General features: G+C 34.5%; 1 protein-coding gene across 1 annotated transcript in view; it reads right to left on the reverse strand.

The window, feature by feature from the left end:
* KLHL1 (kelch like family member 1) overlaps positions 1–21,310 on the reverse strand; it is a 183,349-nt gene that overhangs the window by 51,678 nt on the left and 110,361 nt on the right. The window contains exon 5 of the mRNA XM_033053069.2: positions 14,748–14,960. Within this exon, the coding sequence (XP_032908960.1) occupies positions 14,748–14,960 (213 nt within the window). The remainder of the gene's footprint in view (positions 1–14,747; positions 14,961–21,310) is intronic.

Consider the following 21,310-nt stretch of genomic DNA (forward strand, 5'->3'; position numbering starts at 1 on the left):
CACTCCTTTACCCAGAAATGCTTAGGCTCTTAAAGCAAATATTTATCTATGAAATTTTTCAACTAAGTTGCCAGGTGTTTCAAATAAGAAATAATCCATGAATACTATGAACACTGTTCTGTCCCAAAATTATGAGACACAATTCATCAACCAGATGAATCTCTTTTAATTTCAAGTTAGAAATTCACCTTAAAAATGAATAGAAAATTAAAAATAATAATAAAAAAACCAACAAACAGCAAACCAGAAAAAATAGAAATAAAATTTTAAAGTGCACAGAAACATTTGTTCATGTTCCTTAAAAAAAATAAATTATTCATTCCTCCTATTAACTTTTTTAGAACATGGCCTAACTTGTGATAAACACTGGATTTCTGAATCGCCTAAAGGCTAGAAGTTGCGAATAACAAAAACAACAACAAAAATTTAAATTGAAGCTACAATTTAGAAACCAGAAGTTATGTAAAACTGTTTCATGTAACGTAAATTTCACTGATCTGCTTCAAAGTTTTTCTGCTCCATAGTTATCTTTCTTGATTATGTCAAAACAATCAATATATTTTTATTAAATCAGGATGCATTTGATCAGGAAATTCAGTTAATAAGGATGTTTCCCTGGAAACCATATTATGTTCAGCTTGCTCTTCCATGCCTATGACATACTTCATTAAGATAGAATTGTATCTAATATTAAATGAATATTACTGGGCTTTGTAATGTGGAAATTCACGGAGTTACAGCTTTTCAAAAGACTACAATATCAATGCTACTCCAGTATAGTTAACTTTACCATTGCCAGAATTTCTCAGACTAGCAATATCCTGAGAATTTTGTCACTTTGTGTCATCACGTTTCTCATTTTTCCCAGCTTAAACCCCGAAAATGTCTTTTCTTAGATGTACTTCCAAATCATGCACCAATTCCAAACCACTTCAGCACCATGCTGCAGAGAGCAGGTATGTTTCAACTTGGTGAAGCACATTCAGTTTGAGAACTGGCATGTAAATCACTCAAGTACTGCCAAAAGGAAAGTCAAGTCTAATGACAAAAAAGGAACAGTTGGATACCGGTTCAGTGCCCAACAGTGACACCACAGGACTGCACCGGCTGCTGCCTGCCTTGCTCTTACCCTCAGTTCCCTCCTTTTCTTCCTTAATGAGAAGCTCTGCATTTGTTGCTTCCTGATAGATCTCTCCCAGCCTCTCTGCTATCCCAGTGATTTGCAGTTATGATTGTGGGGATCTGAACACTTGATTTCAATGACATTAAGCAAAGTTGCACACATTCTACATAAATGATCATCTGAGAGATGGAACCAGTGCCTTTGTACCCTGTGTCATCTAGGATGAAGTCCAGCTGCTGCTAGGGAAAAAGGGGATACCACCCACGTGGAAAGAAAAAAAACCCACTTCTTTCCTTTACTCCACTCTTGGAAGAGATTACAAGGCAATGGAAGAAGAAAAGAGCCGCTTCACCAAAGATTTCACAGTGACCTTATACTTCTGAAGAGGCACAGAATACTCCCTGATTATTTAGATAGAGTTTTCTATCTTGTGAAAAGCACAACATGTGACAATATTCACTCAGTCAGGATGAACTAACCTCAGAGTCCACCTTGATATGTCCACGCCTCAGACACAGTAATTTTCCAAAAGGGGAGATGGTGAAACCCCACTGGATTCCTACCACTAAAAAGAAAAAAACATGGGTCCTCCAGGACAGACATCAGGGCCATAAAAGTGAACAAAGTCAGAAAGTACTGCCTGCATGCCAAAATTAAATACTAAGCACATGCAAAAAATTTAATCTGTAACACAAGAGATAGATGTTTCCGAAAGATGGACAGCATTATTCCAAATTATGCATTATGTGGTCTGTGTCTGCCCATAAGCATTTATTATGATTTAGAATCTTGAGTATCCTTAACAACATAGAATTATTCTGTACACCACTGATTAGGATTAAATTTCATACCCAAACACATTAATTTTTCCACAGGCAGAAAGCAACTTCCAGTTCTCTAAAAATTATCCCAGTATCTAGATGCATTCTCCCTCCCTAAAGAGTTTTGTGCCCTTAGAAACATACATGCCAATGTCATACAGCAGAGGATTATAATTATCCTAATAGTATTAATAATTATAATAGAAGAACAAAGTTCAAAGTCCTTTAAATGCATTATGAATAAAGAAAATGTGGATTTTCATGGCACATTTCATTTAAAATAGTCCACAAGTTTCTTCCTTGATCCAAAATATATCCCAAGTCACTTGACAACCTTCAGTCAGAGAATCACATTACCATATGAAGCAAAAATTTGAAGAATTAATGACCTGAAGTTTGCATTTTGAATGTTTTTCAAGAGAGAAATTTGATTAGCCATCATTGTCCTTTTATGAGTCTTCTTCCATGTACAGATTTGTTACAGCTGGTTATTGTTGAGCAAATAATGCTGCTACCAGGAAAGAATAGATTTCTGAAATGTAAGGTCTTGATTATTCTTTGTACAGATTAAAATGAAAAGCAAATAAAGGGTTCATATGAGTTTCTGGAAAGAAAAAAATACTGCTTCAAAACTTGCTGCAAAAATAGTTTTCAGTATACTTTCAAAGTCTTACTATGCTCAAGCTACACTAGTTAGGAAATTCTGTGTTTCTATGGACAAAGCTCCAATTTGAAGAATTTTTTATCTATCTAAAGCTGGTAAGGGTCATGATTCTTACAACAAAATATTGCCATATTTCTATTGATGAATGCGGTGAAAGGAATAAATTGTTTGACATTTTGTATTTTCTGACCATAAGATAGTTGAAGGAAATGCCTGTAATGCTATCACAACTGCAAATTTCAACTAAATTAATTGCTATTCTGATTAAAACTTTATAGAAATATACCCATTTTAAGAAATATCTGTCAGGTTATTTATGTTTCACTGCAAATATGAAAGAAAGAAAAGTCCCCCAAGTAGTGTTACCTCTTTTTTTATAAGAGGAATAAACTCTGAGCTACTTCTGTTGGATAACACTTCTCTTGATATAAAGAGTGTTGTTTAACATATTTAAACTTCTTTGTTAAAAACCTTTGAACTTACAGGATAGGCATAATAGTGGCCTAAGTAATTAAATGTTTTTTAGGGTTTTTGTTTCATTGTGAGACGCTTCAACAAATTTCCTCATTTCTGCTATTTCAGTTGAAAGTTTACAGCACATTTTCTTACCAGTTTGGTGGTCCTGGCTGGGATATTTCTTCATAGCTGGTATGGGGCTGTGTTTTGGATTTGTGCTGAAAACAGTGTTGATAACACAGGGATGTTTTTGCTATTGCTGAGTAGGGCTTACTCAGGATGAAGGGCTTTTCTACCTCTCACCCTACACCTCGCATGAGAAACTGGGAGGCAGCACAGCTGGACAGTGGACTCCAATTGACCAAAGGGAAATTCCAGATCATATGGTGTTTCATGTTCAGCATAAATTTTAGAGGAAGAAAGAAGAATGATGGGACTCTCGGAGTGATTATGTCTGTCCTTCCAAATCATTGTTGTATATAATGGAGGCCTGCTTTCCTGCAGATGGTTGAACACCTTCTTGGTGTAAAATTTCTTGCACTGATCATGCATAGGTTTTATTAAGCAGTCTTTACCTCAAACCATGAGTTTACTCACTTTTAGTCTTCTGATTTTCTTCCCCATCCCACCACAAGTGGGAGGTGAGCAAACAGCTTTGTGAGGCTGAGTTGCTGCCTGGGTTTAAACCACAAGATCAGCTTTTCCAGTCTTAAACATCCAGACTGCCTATTGCATCCAGACTACGTACTTTTTGTGTGAAGGTGCTTACATGCTTGTAAAAGTGGATGAAATCATATCAGAATCCAATATTGTCCAATACTGTGGATTAGTTCTAAATTAACTTTCTTCCTTCACTCAAGGAAAAATGAAAGATAATTATGAAATTAATCACATGTACTGGGGAATAGAATTAAAGTATGGTTTGCTTCTTTCAATATCACTTTAATTTTTGCTGTTACAATATTAAGCAAATATTCTGCTTAACATTCATTCATGAAAAGAATAGATTTTAGCAAGAGATCATTATGGCTTTCTTGACAATGCAAGGTATTAATTTACATGCTTAAATTAGAAATTTAAGTAGTCTCCAGTAGCAATGTTATTAACTATTCTGAAAAATAAAGTAAAAAAGTAAAGCAAATCACCAAGATATTTAAATCATCAGAAATACTTTCAAATAAGGAAAAAATATACAGCAAATCTTATTTTTACACACACTAAATTAAGTATTCATGGAAAAATCTTAAGATAACAGAAATGAGAAGAGCAGCATATTTGCACTGTTTATGCAAGAAAATATTTGGGACTATTTACTAGGCAGGCATTATTGCAATGTTTAAGAATTATACTCAGAGAACAAGAAAAAAAATTAAAACCTTTGAAAGTTCAGATTAAAATTTTGAATAGTCATCATAAAAATACACCAGAAATTACAGATTAATTTAAAAATTGGGACAGTTTTTCATAACAGAAGGTACAACATCAAGAATCATATAATTGTAAATTTACTGCAAATATATTTATTATTCTTTCTTTTAAATTACTATATCTTGAAAGAAAAATACACTCCAGTCATGAAATTATTTTCTGCCAACTTTTGCACTCTGAGGTATTATCAATAGAGTAATTTTATTTTACAGATCCTGATTTGCAAGTAAATTTTATATAAAGAAAATTGAAACACTTAAACTTTTCCTCAGACTCCCCTTTAGGCTTTAAACAATGAAAAAATTATAAGAGTTGTTAACATTTTTGGGCCTTCTAAACATAGAAAACACAAGGTCTCAAACTGATCCTGTATTTAGCTGAAGTTTCAACTTCATTTCTAAATCCCATTTTATCCATATGAACCTTTGCAATATTACTAAAAGACCTTTTCGTTTTGCTAGGAATTGAATGTATTGAGCTAAATCCTACATAACCATCTGCTTTACTCACTTGACTTGTAATTAGAAGCCTTATATAGAATTCTTTAGAAGTTTGTTTCTAATTTATTATTTGGGGTTTTGCTAGCTTTTGAAACAATCATTTCAATATTTTGTCTCAGAATAAAATAATGAAAATTAGATGCATTTAATAATACCTCAAATTTAGCATGTCTCATTTTGTTTTCTACCATCTTTTTTCAGTTTGTTGAACATTCTGGATACGTTTTAAATTCTTTTTTTGTTATTCATGTTTAATTAATGATTTCAGTAAAGTTTTTTTAGGTAAGAGATTTCCAGGCACTTTTTTCTGTAGTAAGACAAATATTCAGTATATGAAATTCAACATTTGTGTTGCTTACAGTCTAAATTATTTATGATGTGTTAGTCAAGCCAGCTACTCAACCAACTCAGGAAGACTATACTAAATCCCTCAGATTTCTGTATTGTCAGACAAAGATTATTTTCTCCTCAGCAACAAGATGCAGCAGACTTAAGGATCTTTAAGAAACTTTAGACCAGTTCTTCCTTGAAACATACAGCTAATAATTTCTCTTATAAATAATCTACATTAGAATTTACTCTTAGACACCACAGACTTTCATTAGTCTGACTGAAAGTCCGTGATCTCTGTATGTTTACAGAAGATAACATACTGCCAATAGATCAGTCACATAGTAGTAATAATGATTAGTCCCAGACTGCAATTTTGGCAAAAAATCTAATTTTTTTCTTCCATCTGAAATCTGTATTTTGACATCTACTGAGCTTGCATTTCTGATGACCATAGTCACTGACAGAAGAAATGTGTTCAGCATTTAATTGATTTGTAATTCCTTTTCCCCAACACATTAAAATTATTTCATTTTCTATTTTCAGAAGAATTTTTAAACTGGCTTCTGTCCTTTATTTATAACTGAGTCCTGCCTATTCCTCCCCCTCATCAGGGTACAAAACATAAACCAAAAAAATTAATATAGCATAATTGAAGATTATTTTCCTTAACTTATCATCAGATTACCCTATAGAATTTATCAGAGACACAATCAATCATGTGCAAACACATTCCCTGAGGTTCGATATTTGATACAGAAATAAAGAAACTTACTTTCCCCCCCTTCTTCTTCTCAAATAAACTAAATAATGGAATTGGAACATTCATTGGTAGTATCTGTGGCAAGTAAATAAACTGTGGCATTGAAATCACTTTCATAACATTAACTCTTTTCCAAAACTTATGATTTAACAAACCCATTTATTATAATCTTTAGTATTATTTTCTATAAGTAAACCCATGGGTTTTTTTATGACACTGTATAAATTTTAACTTAGTTTGTAAATATGCCCATGCTTTTTTGGTACACATACTGACTTTTATTGTACTCCTTGTACAATCAGGTCTATCTTTGAAACGGGTACTAATTTGACCAATTGACTTACCAACTGGATGTATTATTTTATCAATCTGTGTATTTTACAGAGAGGCTGAAATATGGAGTGCAAAATCTAAGATGCAAGCTTATGACACAATTCTACCAATACACAGATCTACATTTTACTTCATCATGGTAGACTCATTCTCCAGAAAATGAAGAAAAATATCTTTATTTCAAGATAAAATGCTTCCTAAAGTAAATATTAGGTTTCTAGACAAGGTTAGGTAACATCCATGTCTTGTAGAGTACCATGTACTTTTTCTTCTCTACTCTTTGAGGAAAAAATGTATATGTATATTTTGCCATAATTTTAAAACTCTACATAGAAATAAGAAAAGATCAAATTGTATTCAAAAGAAAATGAAAAGAAAACAAACAAACAAACAAAAAAAATAAAAAAACTTAAAAAATTTAAAATCCCAATCACATTTTAAAAAAGAGAAAATAAAAAAATACCCCAACACTAGAAGCAATAAAAAGGTTGGCCTTTGACAAAATGTTGGCTGGTCTCCTTTTGTTTGAAGACAGATGCCTTTATTTGAAGCTCTTCTGAATAAAATTCCTTATTTTTTTTTCTTCCGAAAATGATAAATAGGAGGTTAGGTAAAAGCACGACATGCTAAAAAACAGAATACAAACATTATTCAGTCAATAACAACTAACAGCCCATAGTTGACTTTTTTTTTTTTACTGCAGTTACCTCTTAACTGCAGTTAGCCGTAGTCTACAAAAATTGATGGATTTCTATAAAAATTTTATATGAGAAAAAGTATAAAGGAATCGAGCATAAAATAATAATTTTTTCCCCATAAATAACATTCTCCTAATCAAAATATGACCTCCAGTCTTAGAACTAGGCAAAAGAGATGGATAAGAAAACATCACAGAAGGGGAACCTTTTCCAGATAGTATATTTCATGTTTAAATGTTACAAATGTTGAATATGAAGAATTCTTTTAAGATAGACATTATCTCTGAAATGTTGATGACTCAACTAAAACTAGAAAAGAAAATGTGTCTTATTTTGTGCTTTTCTATTATGTTAAATCAATCCAAGGGACAAGGAAGAATGCAGAAAACAGCACTACACTATAAAAAATAGGGACTTAATATTATGGATGGTAAGTCCAACCCATTTCTTACCCCTCCCTTTTTCCTTTCTTCTTTACTTAAGAGTGACAGATTTCAAAGACATCAACAGCAATAATGTTTTTTGCTTTTAAAACTACCTGTTGTTAACAATTGCTGAAAGCACCGACTGCTCTTTGTCCTAACTATGTTCAGTAAGTTATGTTTGCATGACCTCTGGAGGCATGATTTATGGAACATCAACAACTAGCTGCAAAACTTGTCTCAATTCATGAGCCTTTCATAGTATTTTCTCTCCCCTGCCCAGTTGTGGAAGAGAGGGTAGAGTGGCATCCAGCCACGGGCAACCCACAACAATATAATTGTCAATCTGACAGTCAGTAAGAGACAAAAAGATATAAACCTGCCAAAAAATTACTACAGATCTTACAACTTTTTGAAAACATAAGTAACAAGTAAATATTTATTCTCAAAATCGAAGAAACCATTTTATGTGAATCTAACTGTATTAGGAAAATAACTCATTTAAGTATGGTGCTATTTCAAAGGTCAAGGAAAGATATTCTCTTATTTATATGACCAGGGTTTCTAATTTATTTGACAGTTAATATAATCTAATTTATCCATAAATATGTGTTTTCACATGGACGCAGTCTATATATTCTAGTGGGGACATGTATGAAACATACATTCTCCTAAGTGTTTCACATAAAATGCAGAGAGTTTTAGAAATATTGTTCTAAATATTTTTCAACACAGAATAAATTTAAGTGGGGTAAGGTTTGTATTTTATGACCATGTGAAGAAGTGATTTAACTAGTGAAAATCCAGTCTTCCATTAAATAAATTTATCCCAAAAGATTTAGTAGCAAACCATGTGCTCAGTATATCATGAGAAACTGAATAAAAAGTCAGATAAGTTGCCTGTGTGTTGGATAAAAAAATAGTATTTTTTTTATGTCACACTCTTTTATTTGAGCAGCACCGTGACAGCTTCAAAGCATTTACTGAAACTTTACTGATATTCACTGGTATATTTACTGAACCTTTACTGATAATAAAATGTATTTGGAAATGAACAACACACATAACTGTGTTGAACAGTTACCATTTTCACTATTTGCAAATGTTCACATGCCATTTATCTACACAAAAAAAACAAAACAAAACAAAACAAAAAAACAACCCAAACCAAAACAAAAAAAAACAACCAACCAACCAACCAAAAAAACCTAGCCATGTTGACAGGAGTTTTGGAAAATTTTAGAACTATCTAAAAGGCAAAAACAATCCTTTGGACTGCCTCTGCTTTCCAAGACAAATTTAAAGATTGACTGACATAGAATGATACCCTCCATTTTTGCTAAGCAAAGGAACTTTCAATTGTTTCCTCTAGCTCAATATATGTTGAAAAGGTCAGAACTTAATGAACCTGTCTGACAGCTGCCTGGTTAATTGGGGTTTTTTAGCAGTACAAAGAAATATTTCTTTGCCAAATGCCAGCTGAATTGTGGAAGGAATTTACAAGTTTACATGATCATGTCAGTTATCTAAGCCAAGATTTAAAGTGTTTCTACTCAATTATTACATGTAAATTAATATACATTTTTAAGATCATGTACAGTCAGATGTAATGTGTGAATTCTAAGGGGATTTAAAGGCTCAATGGTTCCTACAGTTTACCCACAGCATCTCTGTATAAATAAAAGAACTCATGTGGATCTGTTTATTTTCTCTCCGGAGACTTACACAGTATTTAAGTACTTCATTTTATGAGGACTGCATTGTTTCTGCTTCTGGGCAAGAAATCTAATTTAGATGCCTATAACAGATTCACTGGATCTGAGCCACAGTATGTTTAATACTCAAAGACTATGCATTATCCTACTGATGCAATTTTCAAGCCTCTGAAAGTAATATTATTAAAAGTGTTACAGAGGAAAAGACAATATCTCTGCTTTACTCTATGCTATTTTTTAACTTTCCTAGTTAAACCAGTGATCTACTGTTATAGGCAGATGCAAACAGCAGCCTTTATAAACCCAGTATACTGGTGGAATACAAGTTAGCTTTAACTTAAGCATTTATATAAGGAAATATTTCTGCTCTTTCCATCATGCACATCTTTGCTTAAAAACACTAAGCATCCTCATCTTTATTGTCATGCTATTCTAGGTACTCCATACTGTGTTAACTTCTCTTGCTTGTAAATTCCTTCTGCAACCCAGTTATGATTCTCACCCTCTTAAAAAACATTATAAAAATAATGTTTTGCCTAACAGAAACTGCACACATTCTCTGCTCATGTTGTAGCATCAGCATTAACAGATTCATTACACTGTGTTCCCACAAATAACAGAAACCAGCTTTTCATCTTAGTAAATGTGATCACATCACTAGTAATCAAAATGGGAATAAGCTCAACTGTGTTGTTGCATTCCATTGAATGTTTCAGAGTACAGCTTGAGTCAGGGAATAGGAGATTCAAACATAAAATAAATTATTGTGTTTTGGGAAAGGTGGAAAGAAAGATAAGGAGAATTCAGTCACATAGATATAATCTCTTCTGCTCCATTTGCCTTCATGGCAAGAAGTTAATGTTTCAGCTTCAGCTGCAGACAAGATTAGACTTTTGTCTATATACAATTAGTGAGGATTTAGATGAGCTGTTTTGCTCCCTGAGAGGTGAAAATAGTAATCACACATCATCAGGGAACTAGGTGAGAACACGTTCAATTGTTCTAACCATACTTTAATGGATTTATCTTTCCACAACTATAGATCTTCATTTCTACTAAAAGGGTTCCTAATTACATTCTACTATAAAATAATTAAATAAATCCACATGTATATTTGTATGTCCATGCATGTGTGTATGTGTAATGTACATTCATGCACTAATAGATGATGTGGGCCACCCAGTTGGAAAGCAGCTTGGCAGAACAGAAGCCAGCACTGTGCTCTTGCCTCAAAGGAGGCAGGGGATACCTGAAGCTGCATTAGACAAAGTATCACCAGTAAGTCAAGGAGAGTGATTGTTCTCATAGTCTCAGCACGGGTGAAGTGAAACCAGGAGAGGTGTGCTCAATTCTAGACTCCTCAATACAACAGAGACACGAACATACTGTAGAGAATACAATGAAGGCTCACAAGGATGATGAAGGGACTGGAGCACCTCTCCTATGAGGGAAGACTGAGAGAGCTGGGTCAGCTCATCCCAGAAAAGAGGAGACTTTGGAAAATCTTACTAAGGTTCATAAATACCTAAAGAGAAGGTATATAATGGAGTGGAGTCCAGAGGACCAGAATCAATGGGCACAAACTGAAACACAGGAGGTTTCCTCCGAACATCAGGAAACACTTTTACACTGTTAGGGTGACTAAGCACTGGTAGAATACTTGAAATTACTTAGAATTGTTTAGACACAGTCCAGTGTAAATGGCTTCAGGTTATCTCTGCTTGAGCAGAAGTGCTGGACCAGAGGTTATTAAGAGGTCCTTTCTAACCTCAGGCATTCTGTCATTCTGATTCTGTGATTATGTACATGTTTATCATATAATGTAAAACAAAGATATACACAGACACACACCTGTATATAAACTGTTTGTAGTGTTTCTGTATTGTTTTACATGCACTAATTTTGTTGGAGTTTTTTAGCATTAAAATAATTTTATTTAAAGTGCATTCAAAAATTGAAAATTGAGGACAACAGCAACACCATTTAGCCAACAAAGTAGTTTCTTATACTTTTTGAACAACTGACAAAAAGTCCGCTTAAATACAGTTTTTGCTTGTTTCTTAACTTGTTTGTTAACTTTGCAAAAAATACTATCAAAAGTCACAGGGAAAATAGTTGATAAGCTTGTAAATTAACAACTCAAATAAATAACCAAAAAAAACCCTTCAGCCTTAACAAGGTCTAAGGGTATCACTAAATATTTAATCTCCCCAAATTCCTTAAGAATGAAAATGAGAATAAATTATATTTTCTGTATAGATCAACATAAAATATCTGGAACATCTATTGAAAGGTGTTCTTATTATTATATTATCTATTATTAAGTATTGCCTATTACCTATATTATTACTTATTCTAATGTGATATAAGCTCTTATGTCACCAATTCTTCTTTTTTTACTTGAATGAAGAAATATGAACATTTAGTTTAGAAGATGGTTCCAGGCAAACCAAAGAAGCAAAAAAGTTTCTATGGTAACATTGCAGGTTCTATTTAATTTTCAACTTCGATAGTTCTCCTAAATTTATCTACTGGATTATGAATTACATTGTTTGGTATTGTACTACTTAAGTCTGACTTCATTGCCAGTAAAATTACTGCACCTTGAGAGTGACATGAGGTATCACAGAAACTCAGACTATAAATTTAAACCTTCATTTTAAGTGGATCTCAGTACAATCTTTCCAGTTTGTTAATAATTTCTGCATCTTTTAAAAGGGAATTTAAAACTAAGGAAAGTAAATAGTTTTGTTTGTTTTCTTATTGTGTTTTTTTCAAAGGTCCAATGATTTTGATCTGGCTTCTTTCCAGAGAGCTTTTCAATTAATTTTCAGTGCAATGAAAACGACAGAGGGTTTTATTTATACATATTTAAGTATAAACCAGAATAGAAAAAAAATACCCTTTTGGTAATAAGAAATTAGTCTTCACTTCCAGTCCTCAATATTTTTTTGCTGAAATTCTGTTAAATGTTAATTCTAATTTTGAAAAAGACATTGCTTTTTCAGCATTATAGTTGCCACATTTATGATGAAGTTTTCAATTGCAGAACAGCACCAGTGTATATGATCTAATTTCTAGATTTAATAGAACAGAAAGTTTAAGCAAATTGCCAGTATATCACTGAAAAACATTTATTTCTAAATTTCCTTATTAACAGATTTTTAATTTTTTTTTTTTTCATGTATCCAACTCCTTAGTCATCAACTTTGCTATATAAATGCAGCTCAGCAATAGCCAAAACATTTGTTACTAGCACTGTATAAGAGCCTGAAATGGTTAATGCCTTAACCATTGCTAAAATCATTGGAGGACTTTTGCTCACTGTAGAAAACTGCGAAGGCCCAGCTGTTCATCTGTGACCATCAAAACCCACATCTTCCCAAATATGCCTACTAACCAGAATTTGGACTGTGAGGGGAACTTGGGATAAGATAAAGAGGGCACTCCAGAAGTGACACTGGAAGAGAGACTGGAATGCTGGAGGGTCAAACAATCAAGGACAAGCTGCTGATGTGCAAAGTAACTTTCTAGGCAAAGTGAGAGAGCACACCTGACACCTCAGGCTACAGATGGTCCTGAACCAGATAAGGACAGAGGCAAATCCTACCAGGCAAAGTACTGTCTCTTTGTCCTTACTCAAGTGACCCAGCTGTGATAACTCCCCTTTGGGGAAGTACCAGGGCATTCACATGTAGCCTGAAGGTATCAATCTCTGCTGATGGGCCCTAATAGGCCTTAATGGACCCAAATTAATTGATGTAATGGACAGCTCTATCTTAGAAGGTGTCAAAGGCTCCTGAAGTGTCTCATGATCTATATTACATCATCCAGCTGAAATTCCCCACTCCAAGGGAGGTACCTGGACTTTCCTACCTGAGCGAATATAAACCAAATAGCTTTGTGTGCTGTGGATTTCACTGAGATTTACTCCATAACCTGGTGATGCAATCTGAGACATTGACCAAGATGGTGACCATCACTTCAACAGACATCAAAAACCCCAAACAAGTCTCGTCTAGAGGTCCGTGGGTGGTGAGGTCTTTCTATTCTTATCCTTTCCTTCCCTTTCTTATACATTTTCTTAAGTGATATTTTTATGCTCTTATATTATAAATAGCTATAGCTGTTTTTCTGTGCAACCAAATTGCTCTACAATAAAGCCTACCTGTGTATGTTTAAAAACACCAGTCATTAATTGTTGTTTCACTCTGATCTGCTCCCAGGGATTGATTAACCAGGTGGGTTACTCTCACCTTCTGTTTTATCAATAAGTGCAAAGCACAGAACATTATCAGCTGCCATGAAAAAAGTTAACTCCATTCCAGCCAGGTCCAGTACACTAACTGAAAGGAGAATGATTGATTGTACGGAATTATGGAAAAGAATTGCTACTTAATTCTCTGGGAAAAAAAAAGAAAAGAAAATTTAAAAACCAACCAAACAAAACAAAGCAAAACAAACTAAAAAACAAACAAAAAAATCCCAAAAAAAGAACCAGACAAAAAAACAAACAAACAAAAAAAAAAGGGCGGGGGGGAAGCTGAAGCCTGAATCACAGATTCATAGAAGCATTCATAGGAGTGGAGATCCACATGACTGCCAGGGGTCAACTAGGTCAGCTCACTCAAATCAGGGCTTTGCCAAGACTGGATTTAGTGATCTGGTCTAGCTAATTCAGCAAAACCTTCAATGAAGAAGGTCACTTTACCCTTGAAAAAAACTGCTGCATTTGTTCACTGCATTCCAAATGATTCCTCCCCAAGCCAATGTCTAATCTGAACTGTCCATGCTAAAAGTTTGTTTCTTCTTACATTTTGTGGTGCACTCAAGAATGTGGTTCCATGATCTTACTTTCAGGTCTTAAATGCTACTAGGTCATCACTTAGCCTTCTTTTCCCTAGACAACAACCTCACTTCTTCTGTTTCTTTTTTCCTAGACATAGTGCATCCCTGGACCTTCTCAAGTTTGTTCCTATGCCTTTCAGATTGTGGAGTACAAAATTGGAAACAATAGTGTAGGTGCAGCCTTAGCAGCACCAGGTATTATGGGAATAATAACTTCATATTACCTGGAGACAAGTTTTCTTAATTCATACTGTTGACTCATCCTCAGGCTGGTATCTGTCATAACCCTATGTGTTTGGGTTGGTTTTTTGTGTTGGTTTGTTTCTGCTTAGGTTTTGTTGGTCTTTTTGAGAGTATGTATTATTCTGCCTGGATTTTTCTTAGTATATTATGAAACCTGCAGTCACTCCTCTTTAGTTTCACAACTCTGCCCTTCTTGTGAACATGTTGGCCCAATCCTCAAGTTTATCAAGACCACCCTGGTGAAAGGTTTCCACTCATTTTTTCTTATTCTGAAAAGGATTGCTTTTAAACACAGAGTATTCAGAAGTTGCAGATTATAAACTGATGAGAGTTTTCACAAAAACACAATAACAATGACATTCTTGTTGTTATAATGATGATGACTACATAATTTTAAAAATACCTGAGGTGGGAGGAGGGGTAATCTGATATAAGCAAGCAGCATACTTAGGTCATTGCATCGCCTCTGCATATCATATTTCACCCACATCATTAAGGCATGGAAAATGGTCTCTTCATCAGGAACATTCACATCATCACTGGCAAGAAGCTTATGGAGTTCCTCGGCAGGTAGAAGTAAAAATTCTTGATTTCTTATAACTTCCATTATATTCTCCTGAGAATACAAAAGTATTTCAGATTCAGCAATACTGCAAGAAAATGACTGTTAAAGCAAATAAACCATAGGACTAGTCAATATCTGCCATACCCAGATATGGGTATGCTCTGTCATATCCTTGCAGCTCAAGAGAAAAAATAACATGAATGATTAGAGACCAACAGCTATAGTTGCAATTAATATATAAAAATATGCTTTAAACAATAAGAGGATTACATGGTTAATATCATAATTTAAAATTGTCTTAGTAATAGCTATTGTTTGAAATTTTTATAAACTCAGTTGTAACTGAACACATTAAATATATTGTAAGTCTTTACATGCACATACTACATTTTCCTGGATATTTTCACTGTCTTTCTTTCACTATTTCTTAAATAACTTGTCAGTCAAATATAGTTATACTATGAATATCTAGTTTTCTGTCTACACATACGACAAGGCTGAAGAGAAGATCAACACCATGGATTAAAGTATATATTTTACATGTTGTTCAGAACAGATTTTTAATATCCAGTTATGCAAATAGTTTACAGCAATTATGATATCACGGTATTGAGAACTATTATACTGTTGTGGTTTAGGAACAGTGCTCCCTAGTTTAGTGCCCCCACTGCAACTTTCCAAACCACTCACACTCTCTTGATCCCCTGCTTTTCCCTTCCTCACTGTGGTGAGCTGGAGAGGCACAAAAATGGGAGGCACAAAAGGTAAAGGTCACTGGTTGAGAACAATTTACTGGAAACAACAATGAGGTAAGGACATAAAGAGTAACAGCAACAATACTAATGACAGAGGGTACAAGAAAGGAAACGATTCACACAGAACCACAGCCCCCACACCCCTCCCCCATCCCAAACAGACAATACCAGATGGATCCCTCAGTCACATTTACTCGACTAGAAAGAACCCCTTCCCATTGCAAGGGACCTTTCCCTCCCAATCCCGGCAATGACATTAGGTTTCACAACCTAACTTCTACGTACTACTTATGCCCCACTCCTCACTACTGCAAAAATTAACCTTATCCTGGACAGAACCAGGACAAATAAAAATAGGCATAACTAAAAAAAAATCCTAAAACACCCCTCCTTATAAACTACATAAAACATCTAAAGAAAAAACAAAAAAAAGTTTGCATTTAGTTGTCTGAATCCTGAGGACTGAATTTAGCACTCCCTGAACTACTTACTCTACATCAACAGGACACAGCAGAATCACAATTCTACAGATATTTTTTCCCAAACATTCCTTTTAGGGTGCTTTATCTCTGTGGAAAATTATAAATGTGTTTTCATATTCTTGATCCATAGACAGGTATAAGAAGAAAGAGAAGTAATTGAAGACTGGAGGCACAAGGAAAAAGAACTAAATATTGATATAAACTGAAAATGTAAAAAACAATATTGGGAACAGTAAATTGCAATACTAATAGATAAAAAATAATAATTAATTTTTTGTGCTGTTTTGGACAGAATTTTTAAGATGAGAAGTTGGGAAAGAATGACAACCCCTCAGTCAAGTAAATGTAAGAACATCAAAACTGAGGGAAGTGGGTAATTCTATTGCTATATCCACTAAATTCAGTTTTTAGCATCTCAAAATCCAATCAATGCTGCCTATAATTGCTTGTTTGTGTCTGGACTTTTAACTCTACATATATAAGATGATGACACAACAGAAAATCAAAGATTTTTATGTGGTCATGGACAATATTAGCCATGCTGCTAGGCTACCTAACATAATTGGTAATTTGATCAAAATATGACTCAGTTCTTCTTAAAATAGCTACATTAAATGTCAATAGATCCCTAAAAATGTAGATTTTTCTGGAAGGAGGTTTTAAACCATTACATCCTGATAAAGTTTAAACTGTGTGGCTAGAATATTTTAGAATAACTTGGAAATGTGAGGGAACAAGTTTGTAGGCAGGCACTTAACCATAAGCTAGCTTAATTCATTTTAATTATAAAGTCATAAAATTTCATTGCACCTCTCAATAAAATGATTTATAAGACAAAGTTTAATTAAGTCCAGTTCAACTGATATTAAATCCCATTATGAAAAAAAAAAAAATATAACTCTACCTCTTAATAGGAACCAACATCGAACTTCGCAATAGCATATTAATCCAAAGACCTAATATTACAGAGAAGCATTGTGATTGTGGAACACATTTCATGAACTTAAAGGACTTAATTTATTGAGAATAAAATTCCAAGCAGGAGTTTTAACTTCAGAACAATAATTTTAGATTTGATTAAGGTTTTTTTTTGGTCATCTTTAATTGTTTCTTATCTGCATACATGCTTAAAGATAATTTATTCCAGTCCCTGTATTGATTGCAGAATCAAATGAAGTTTTCAGACAAAACATATAAGCTCAAATCTCTTTTTCTAAACATCTGGACTTACATAAATTTCATGTCACTTGGGCATGAACATTGCTGAAAGCAACAAATATATATTATGTTTTTATATATAATATGACATATAGATTATAAATATACCATATATGCTCATATATATAATATAAATGTCATATATTTAATTCTGATTTATATGTAAAATCTGAGGTTTTGATCTTCAGAGGTAAAAACTTTCTCCTTCAACTTATTAGTATTTCCTGAAGTTACTAATGAATGTTAAATCTTCCTAGATAACATTTTAATTCCTTGAGGTTAATTTCATTTAGAGCAGCAAAGCATATTTCAATGGCTAGCTGTTTCACTGCAGCAGAAATAATTTCTCATATGCTAATTGTGGAAAAATATCCACCTTTTTCTTTTAATGTGACTAGTCTTCCTTTTTGCACCTAAGGGAACAGGATACAACAGATGTCTATGACATCTTTTCAGGATTCATTAAATAAATTTTAAATTCCCCTGAGATTAAGGTGCAAGATAGGAACTGAGGTACACAGTTGTAGAATCACAGAATCATTATGGCTAGAAAAGAGTTAAGATCCTCCAGTTCAACCATTAACCTAACACTGGAATCTTCACCACTAAACCATGTCCCAAGTACCACATCTAGATGGTTTTTGAATACTTTCAGGGGTGGTGATTCCACACTATGATCACCTTTCAGTGAAGAAATTTTTTCTAATATCCAATTGCATTTTCCCTCAGCACAGTGGAAGCCATTTCCTCTCATCCTGTTCCAGTGAAGTGCTTTCAGAAATGTCTAGGTCCTCATGGGCAGATAAACCTTTGTTATGAGAACAAGGGCACTGAAACTCTAAGCATGTTGAGATTATGTGACAGAGTCCTATGAGTCTCCAGGACCTGTAATTTTTGACTCTAATACTTTAAGAGGCTTAGTAGATTGGTCTTCACTATCTCCTAAGTCTCATAAGATGCACTGGGCTGGTTCTGCATGCATCATTCACTCAGCCTTTCCATGTTTTAATTAAGTAGAGTAGTAGATTTTTGCTTTTCATTCAGAAAATATAACTTACAGTGGAAAGTATGGAAGTCTCTGAACCTGCTTGGACAAAGCTGTGTTACTTGACTGTTCTTCCACTTTCTCAAAATGACCATGCAGTAACCATTGCTGGGGAGTTACAGCATTTCAATTTCAATTTCACTTTTAAACCTTTTTAGAAGCACACAACTTAGCATTAAATAAGCATGAAGTATTAGAACAGTAGAGCAAGGTAAACAAAACAAATCTATATTTAAAGGGAGATAAGTAATGGTCCAAGTATTTATGAGACTGTGCATCAGAGGAACATAAAGGCTCTAGTAAAATTAAATTATTACCAAATGGAATTTAATACCATATATCTTTATAATGATGTCACCAACACAATTGAATTAGATTTTTTTTTAAACTTAACTTATAATGATTATTATTCCACACGGAATCAAATTATCTTGCAAAAGCTAGTTTCCATTGATGTTTATTTCATTGATTTTACTAATCAGCATGTATCAGTTATAATGAAGAACCAGAAAATATTAAATCATTTCATATGTTGACAAAGAATGCAATATTCTGAGAGTGCTCCTCAGAACTTGCTACATCAGAGTTACCAAGTAAGTGAAATAGTTAGCAGGTTTTTTGGTTTTGGATATTTTTGGTCTTATTTAAAATGTTTCATATTTTTGTGATTTGGATGCTTTGACCTTAACTATGTTTATGCCAAAAAATAGATATCCATATACTAGGCTTTAACTTAGTACATCACTAATGTCCATAATATTTTAAACTCATACTACTTTTAGTTTAGAACTTAAATTGCCATAAGAACATTTAAATAAATTAATAAATAGTGCATCTGATTTTAATATTAAATCATATTGGTAGTATATTTTCTGAAGTGATAAGACATGAAAGAAAATTTAGATTTTGGTCCAATTCCCAAGCTCTTTCAGTCTGCAATGATTTCTGCTGTGTTACATTGAATTCACTGCTCTTGTTTTTATGCCTCATTTTCTGTATCAGCTGTGTATCATATAAGACTACACCCCCTTTACAACACTGTGTAACTTCTTCCCTAAGGAGAATGGACTTTTCAGCCCATTGTGAGCTCCCACAACACAATGATATAATCCAGGCAAGAAGTCTCCTAAAAGGCTTGGATGAGAATTTTATAAAACAGGTCCTAAGGGAGCTGACTTACAAAGATGTCATCTTTGACATCAGACTGATGACCTGTTTCTGGTGGGGCCCCATATGGCTCCATCTTAGGCTTTGTTCTCTTCCACTTCATAAATGGTTTGGACACAGGACTGGAAGGGACACTAAGCAAGTTCACAGATGATGCAAAACTAGGAGGAGCTGTTGACTACCTTAAAGGCAGGGAGGCCCTGAAGAGAGACCTTGACAAATCAGAGGACTGGGAATCACCAATTGCATAAAGATTAACAAGGGGAAGCTCTGCATCCTGCGTGTGGGATGGGGTAACTCTGGATGTACAGATGGATAGGGGAATTAGATGCTGGAGAGCAGTGCCATGGAAAGGGACTCGGGTGTCCTGGTCAACGGCAAGCTGAATATGAGTCAGTAGTGCCCTGGCAGCCAGGAGGGCCAACCCTGTCCTGGGGTTCATCAGGCACAGGGAGGGGATTGTCCTGCTCTGCCCTGACTGGGGCAGCTTCACCTGTGAATGCTGGGGGCACGCTTGGGCACCACAATATAAGAAAGACATTAAGCTGCTAGAGAGCATTCAGAGGAGGGTAATAAGGATGGTGATCGAGAGGAAAGGCTCAAGGAGGAGTGTCAGGGGTCACTTAGTCTGTTCAGCATGGAGGACACTGAGAGGAGAAATCGTTACAGTCACAACTTACTTACTCGTGAGGGGCAGAGGAGGAGCTGGCACTGATTTCTTCTCTGTGGTGACCAGTGACAGGACCCTAAGGAGTAGTCAGAAATTGCACCAGGGGAAGTTTAGGTTGGATAGTAGGAAAAGTTTCTTCACCCAGAGGATGTTTGAGTGCTGGAACAGGCTCCTCAGGGTCAAAACACTAAACCTGACAGAGTCCAAGAAGCTCTTAGGTACACGGTGTGATTCTTGGGGACTGTCCTGTGCAGTTATACTAGATGATCCCTGAGACCGCCTTTCAATTTGACACAGTCTATGATTTTGTTTTCTTACTCGAATTGGCCCAGATCAATTTGTTTGTCATCAGAAAGTTTCACAGCACAATTTCAAGTACATCGCAGTAGAGATCGGTACTGTTAATCATCCAGAGGCACTTTAGATTTAAAAGGCTGCAAGAAGCAAAAATATAGAATCACAGCGCAAATTGTCATAATGGTGCAGTATTGTATAGAGTGGTTACATACTGGTACTGACTCTGGTGATTGCCTGGCTTTGCTGTTACTTGTCTAAGATTTACCCCTAGCGCTTCCCAAATATGGAAAATATGAGTTGCCCCAGCTGTTTAAATTGTGTTGTTTCCACAGCAAGAATGCAACTCTTCTCATGTAGATAACAGAATAACAATTTTCTAGGTTTAAATTATAATACTTCAGGAAAGTAGTCACCATGACAATCTCAGTTTCTTACCCTCCTAGCACAACTTTTTCTTCTTTCCTGCTGTACTGCTTTTGGCTGTGATGGAGCTAATTTTGTTCTTAATAGCTGGTGCAGTTCTGCTTTTTGGACTCAGTATGAGAATAATGTTGATAATGTTGATTTATGATAATGCTGATTTATGTAAAGATGAAAATATTTATGTCCTAAGAGAGTCTCCATCTTGTTTATGCTGATTACAGGCACAAAAGAGGAAAACAAGGAAAATAAAAGGTAACAAGTCTAACAGAAAACTCACATAAATCAAATCTGATTAAAAGAAAACTGGAAATCAGAAAAAGAAGTATTCCTTGCTGTTAAAGCAT

This window comes from Catharus ustulatus, chromosome 2 (genome assembly GCF_009819885.2).
Source record: "Catharus ustulatus isolate bCatUst1 chromosome 2, bCatUst1.pri.v2, whole genome shotgun sequence".
Classification (NCBI taxonomy): Eukaryota; Metazoa; Chordata; class Aves; order Passeriformes; family Turdidae; genus Catharus; species Catharus ustulatus.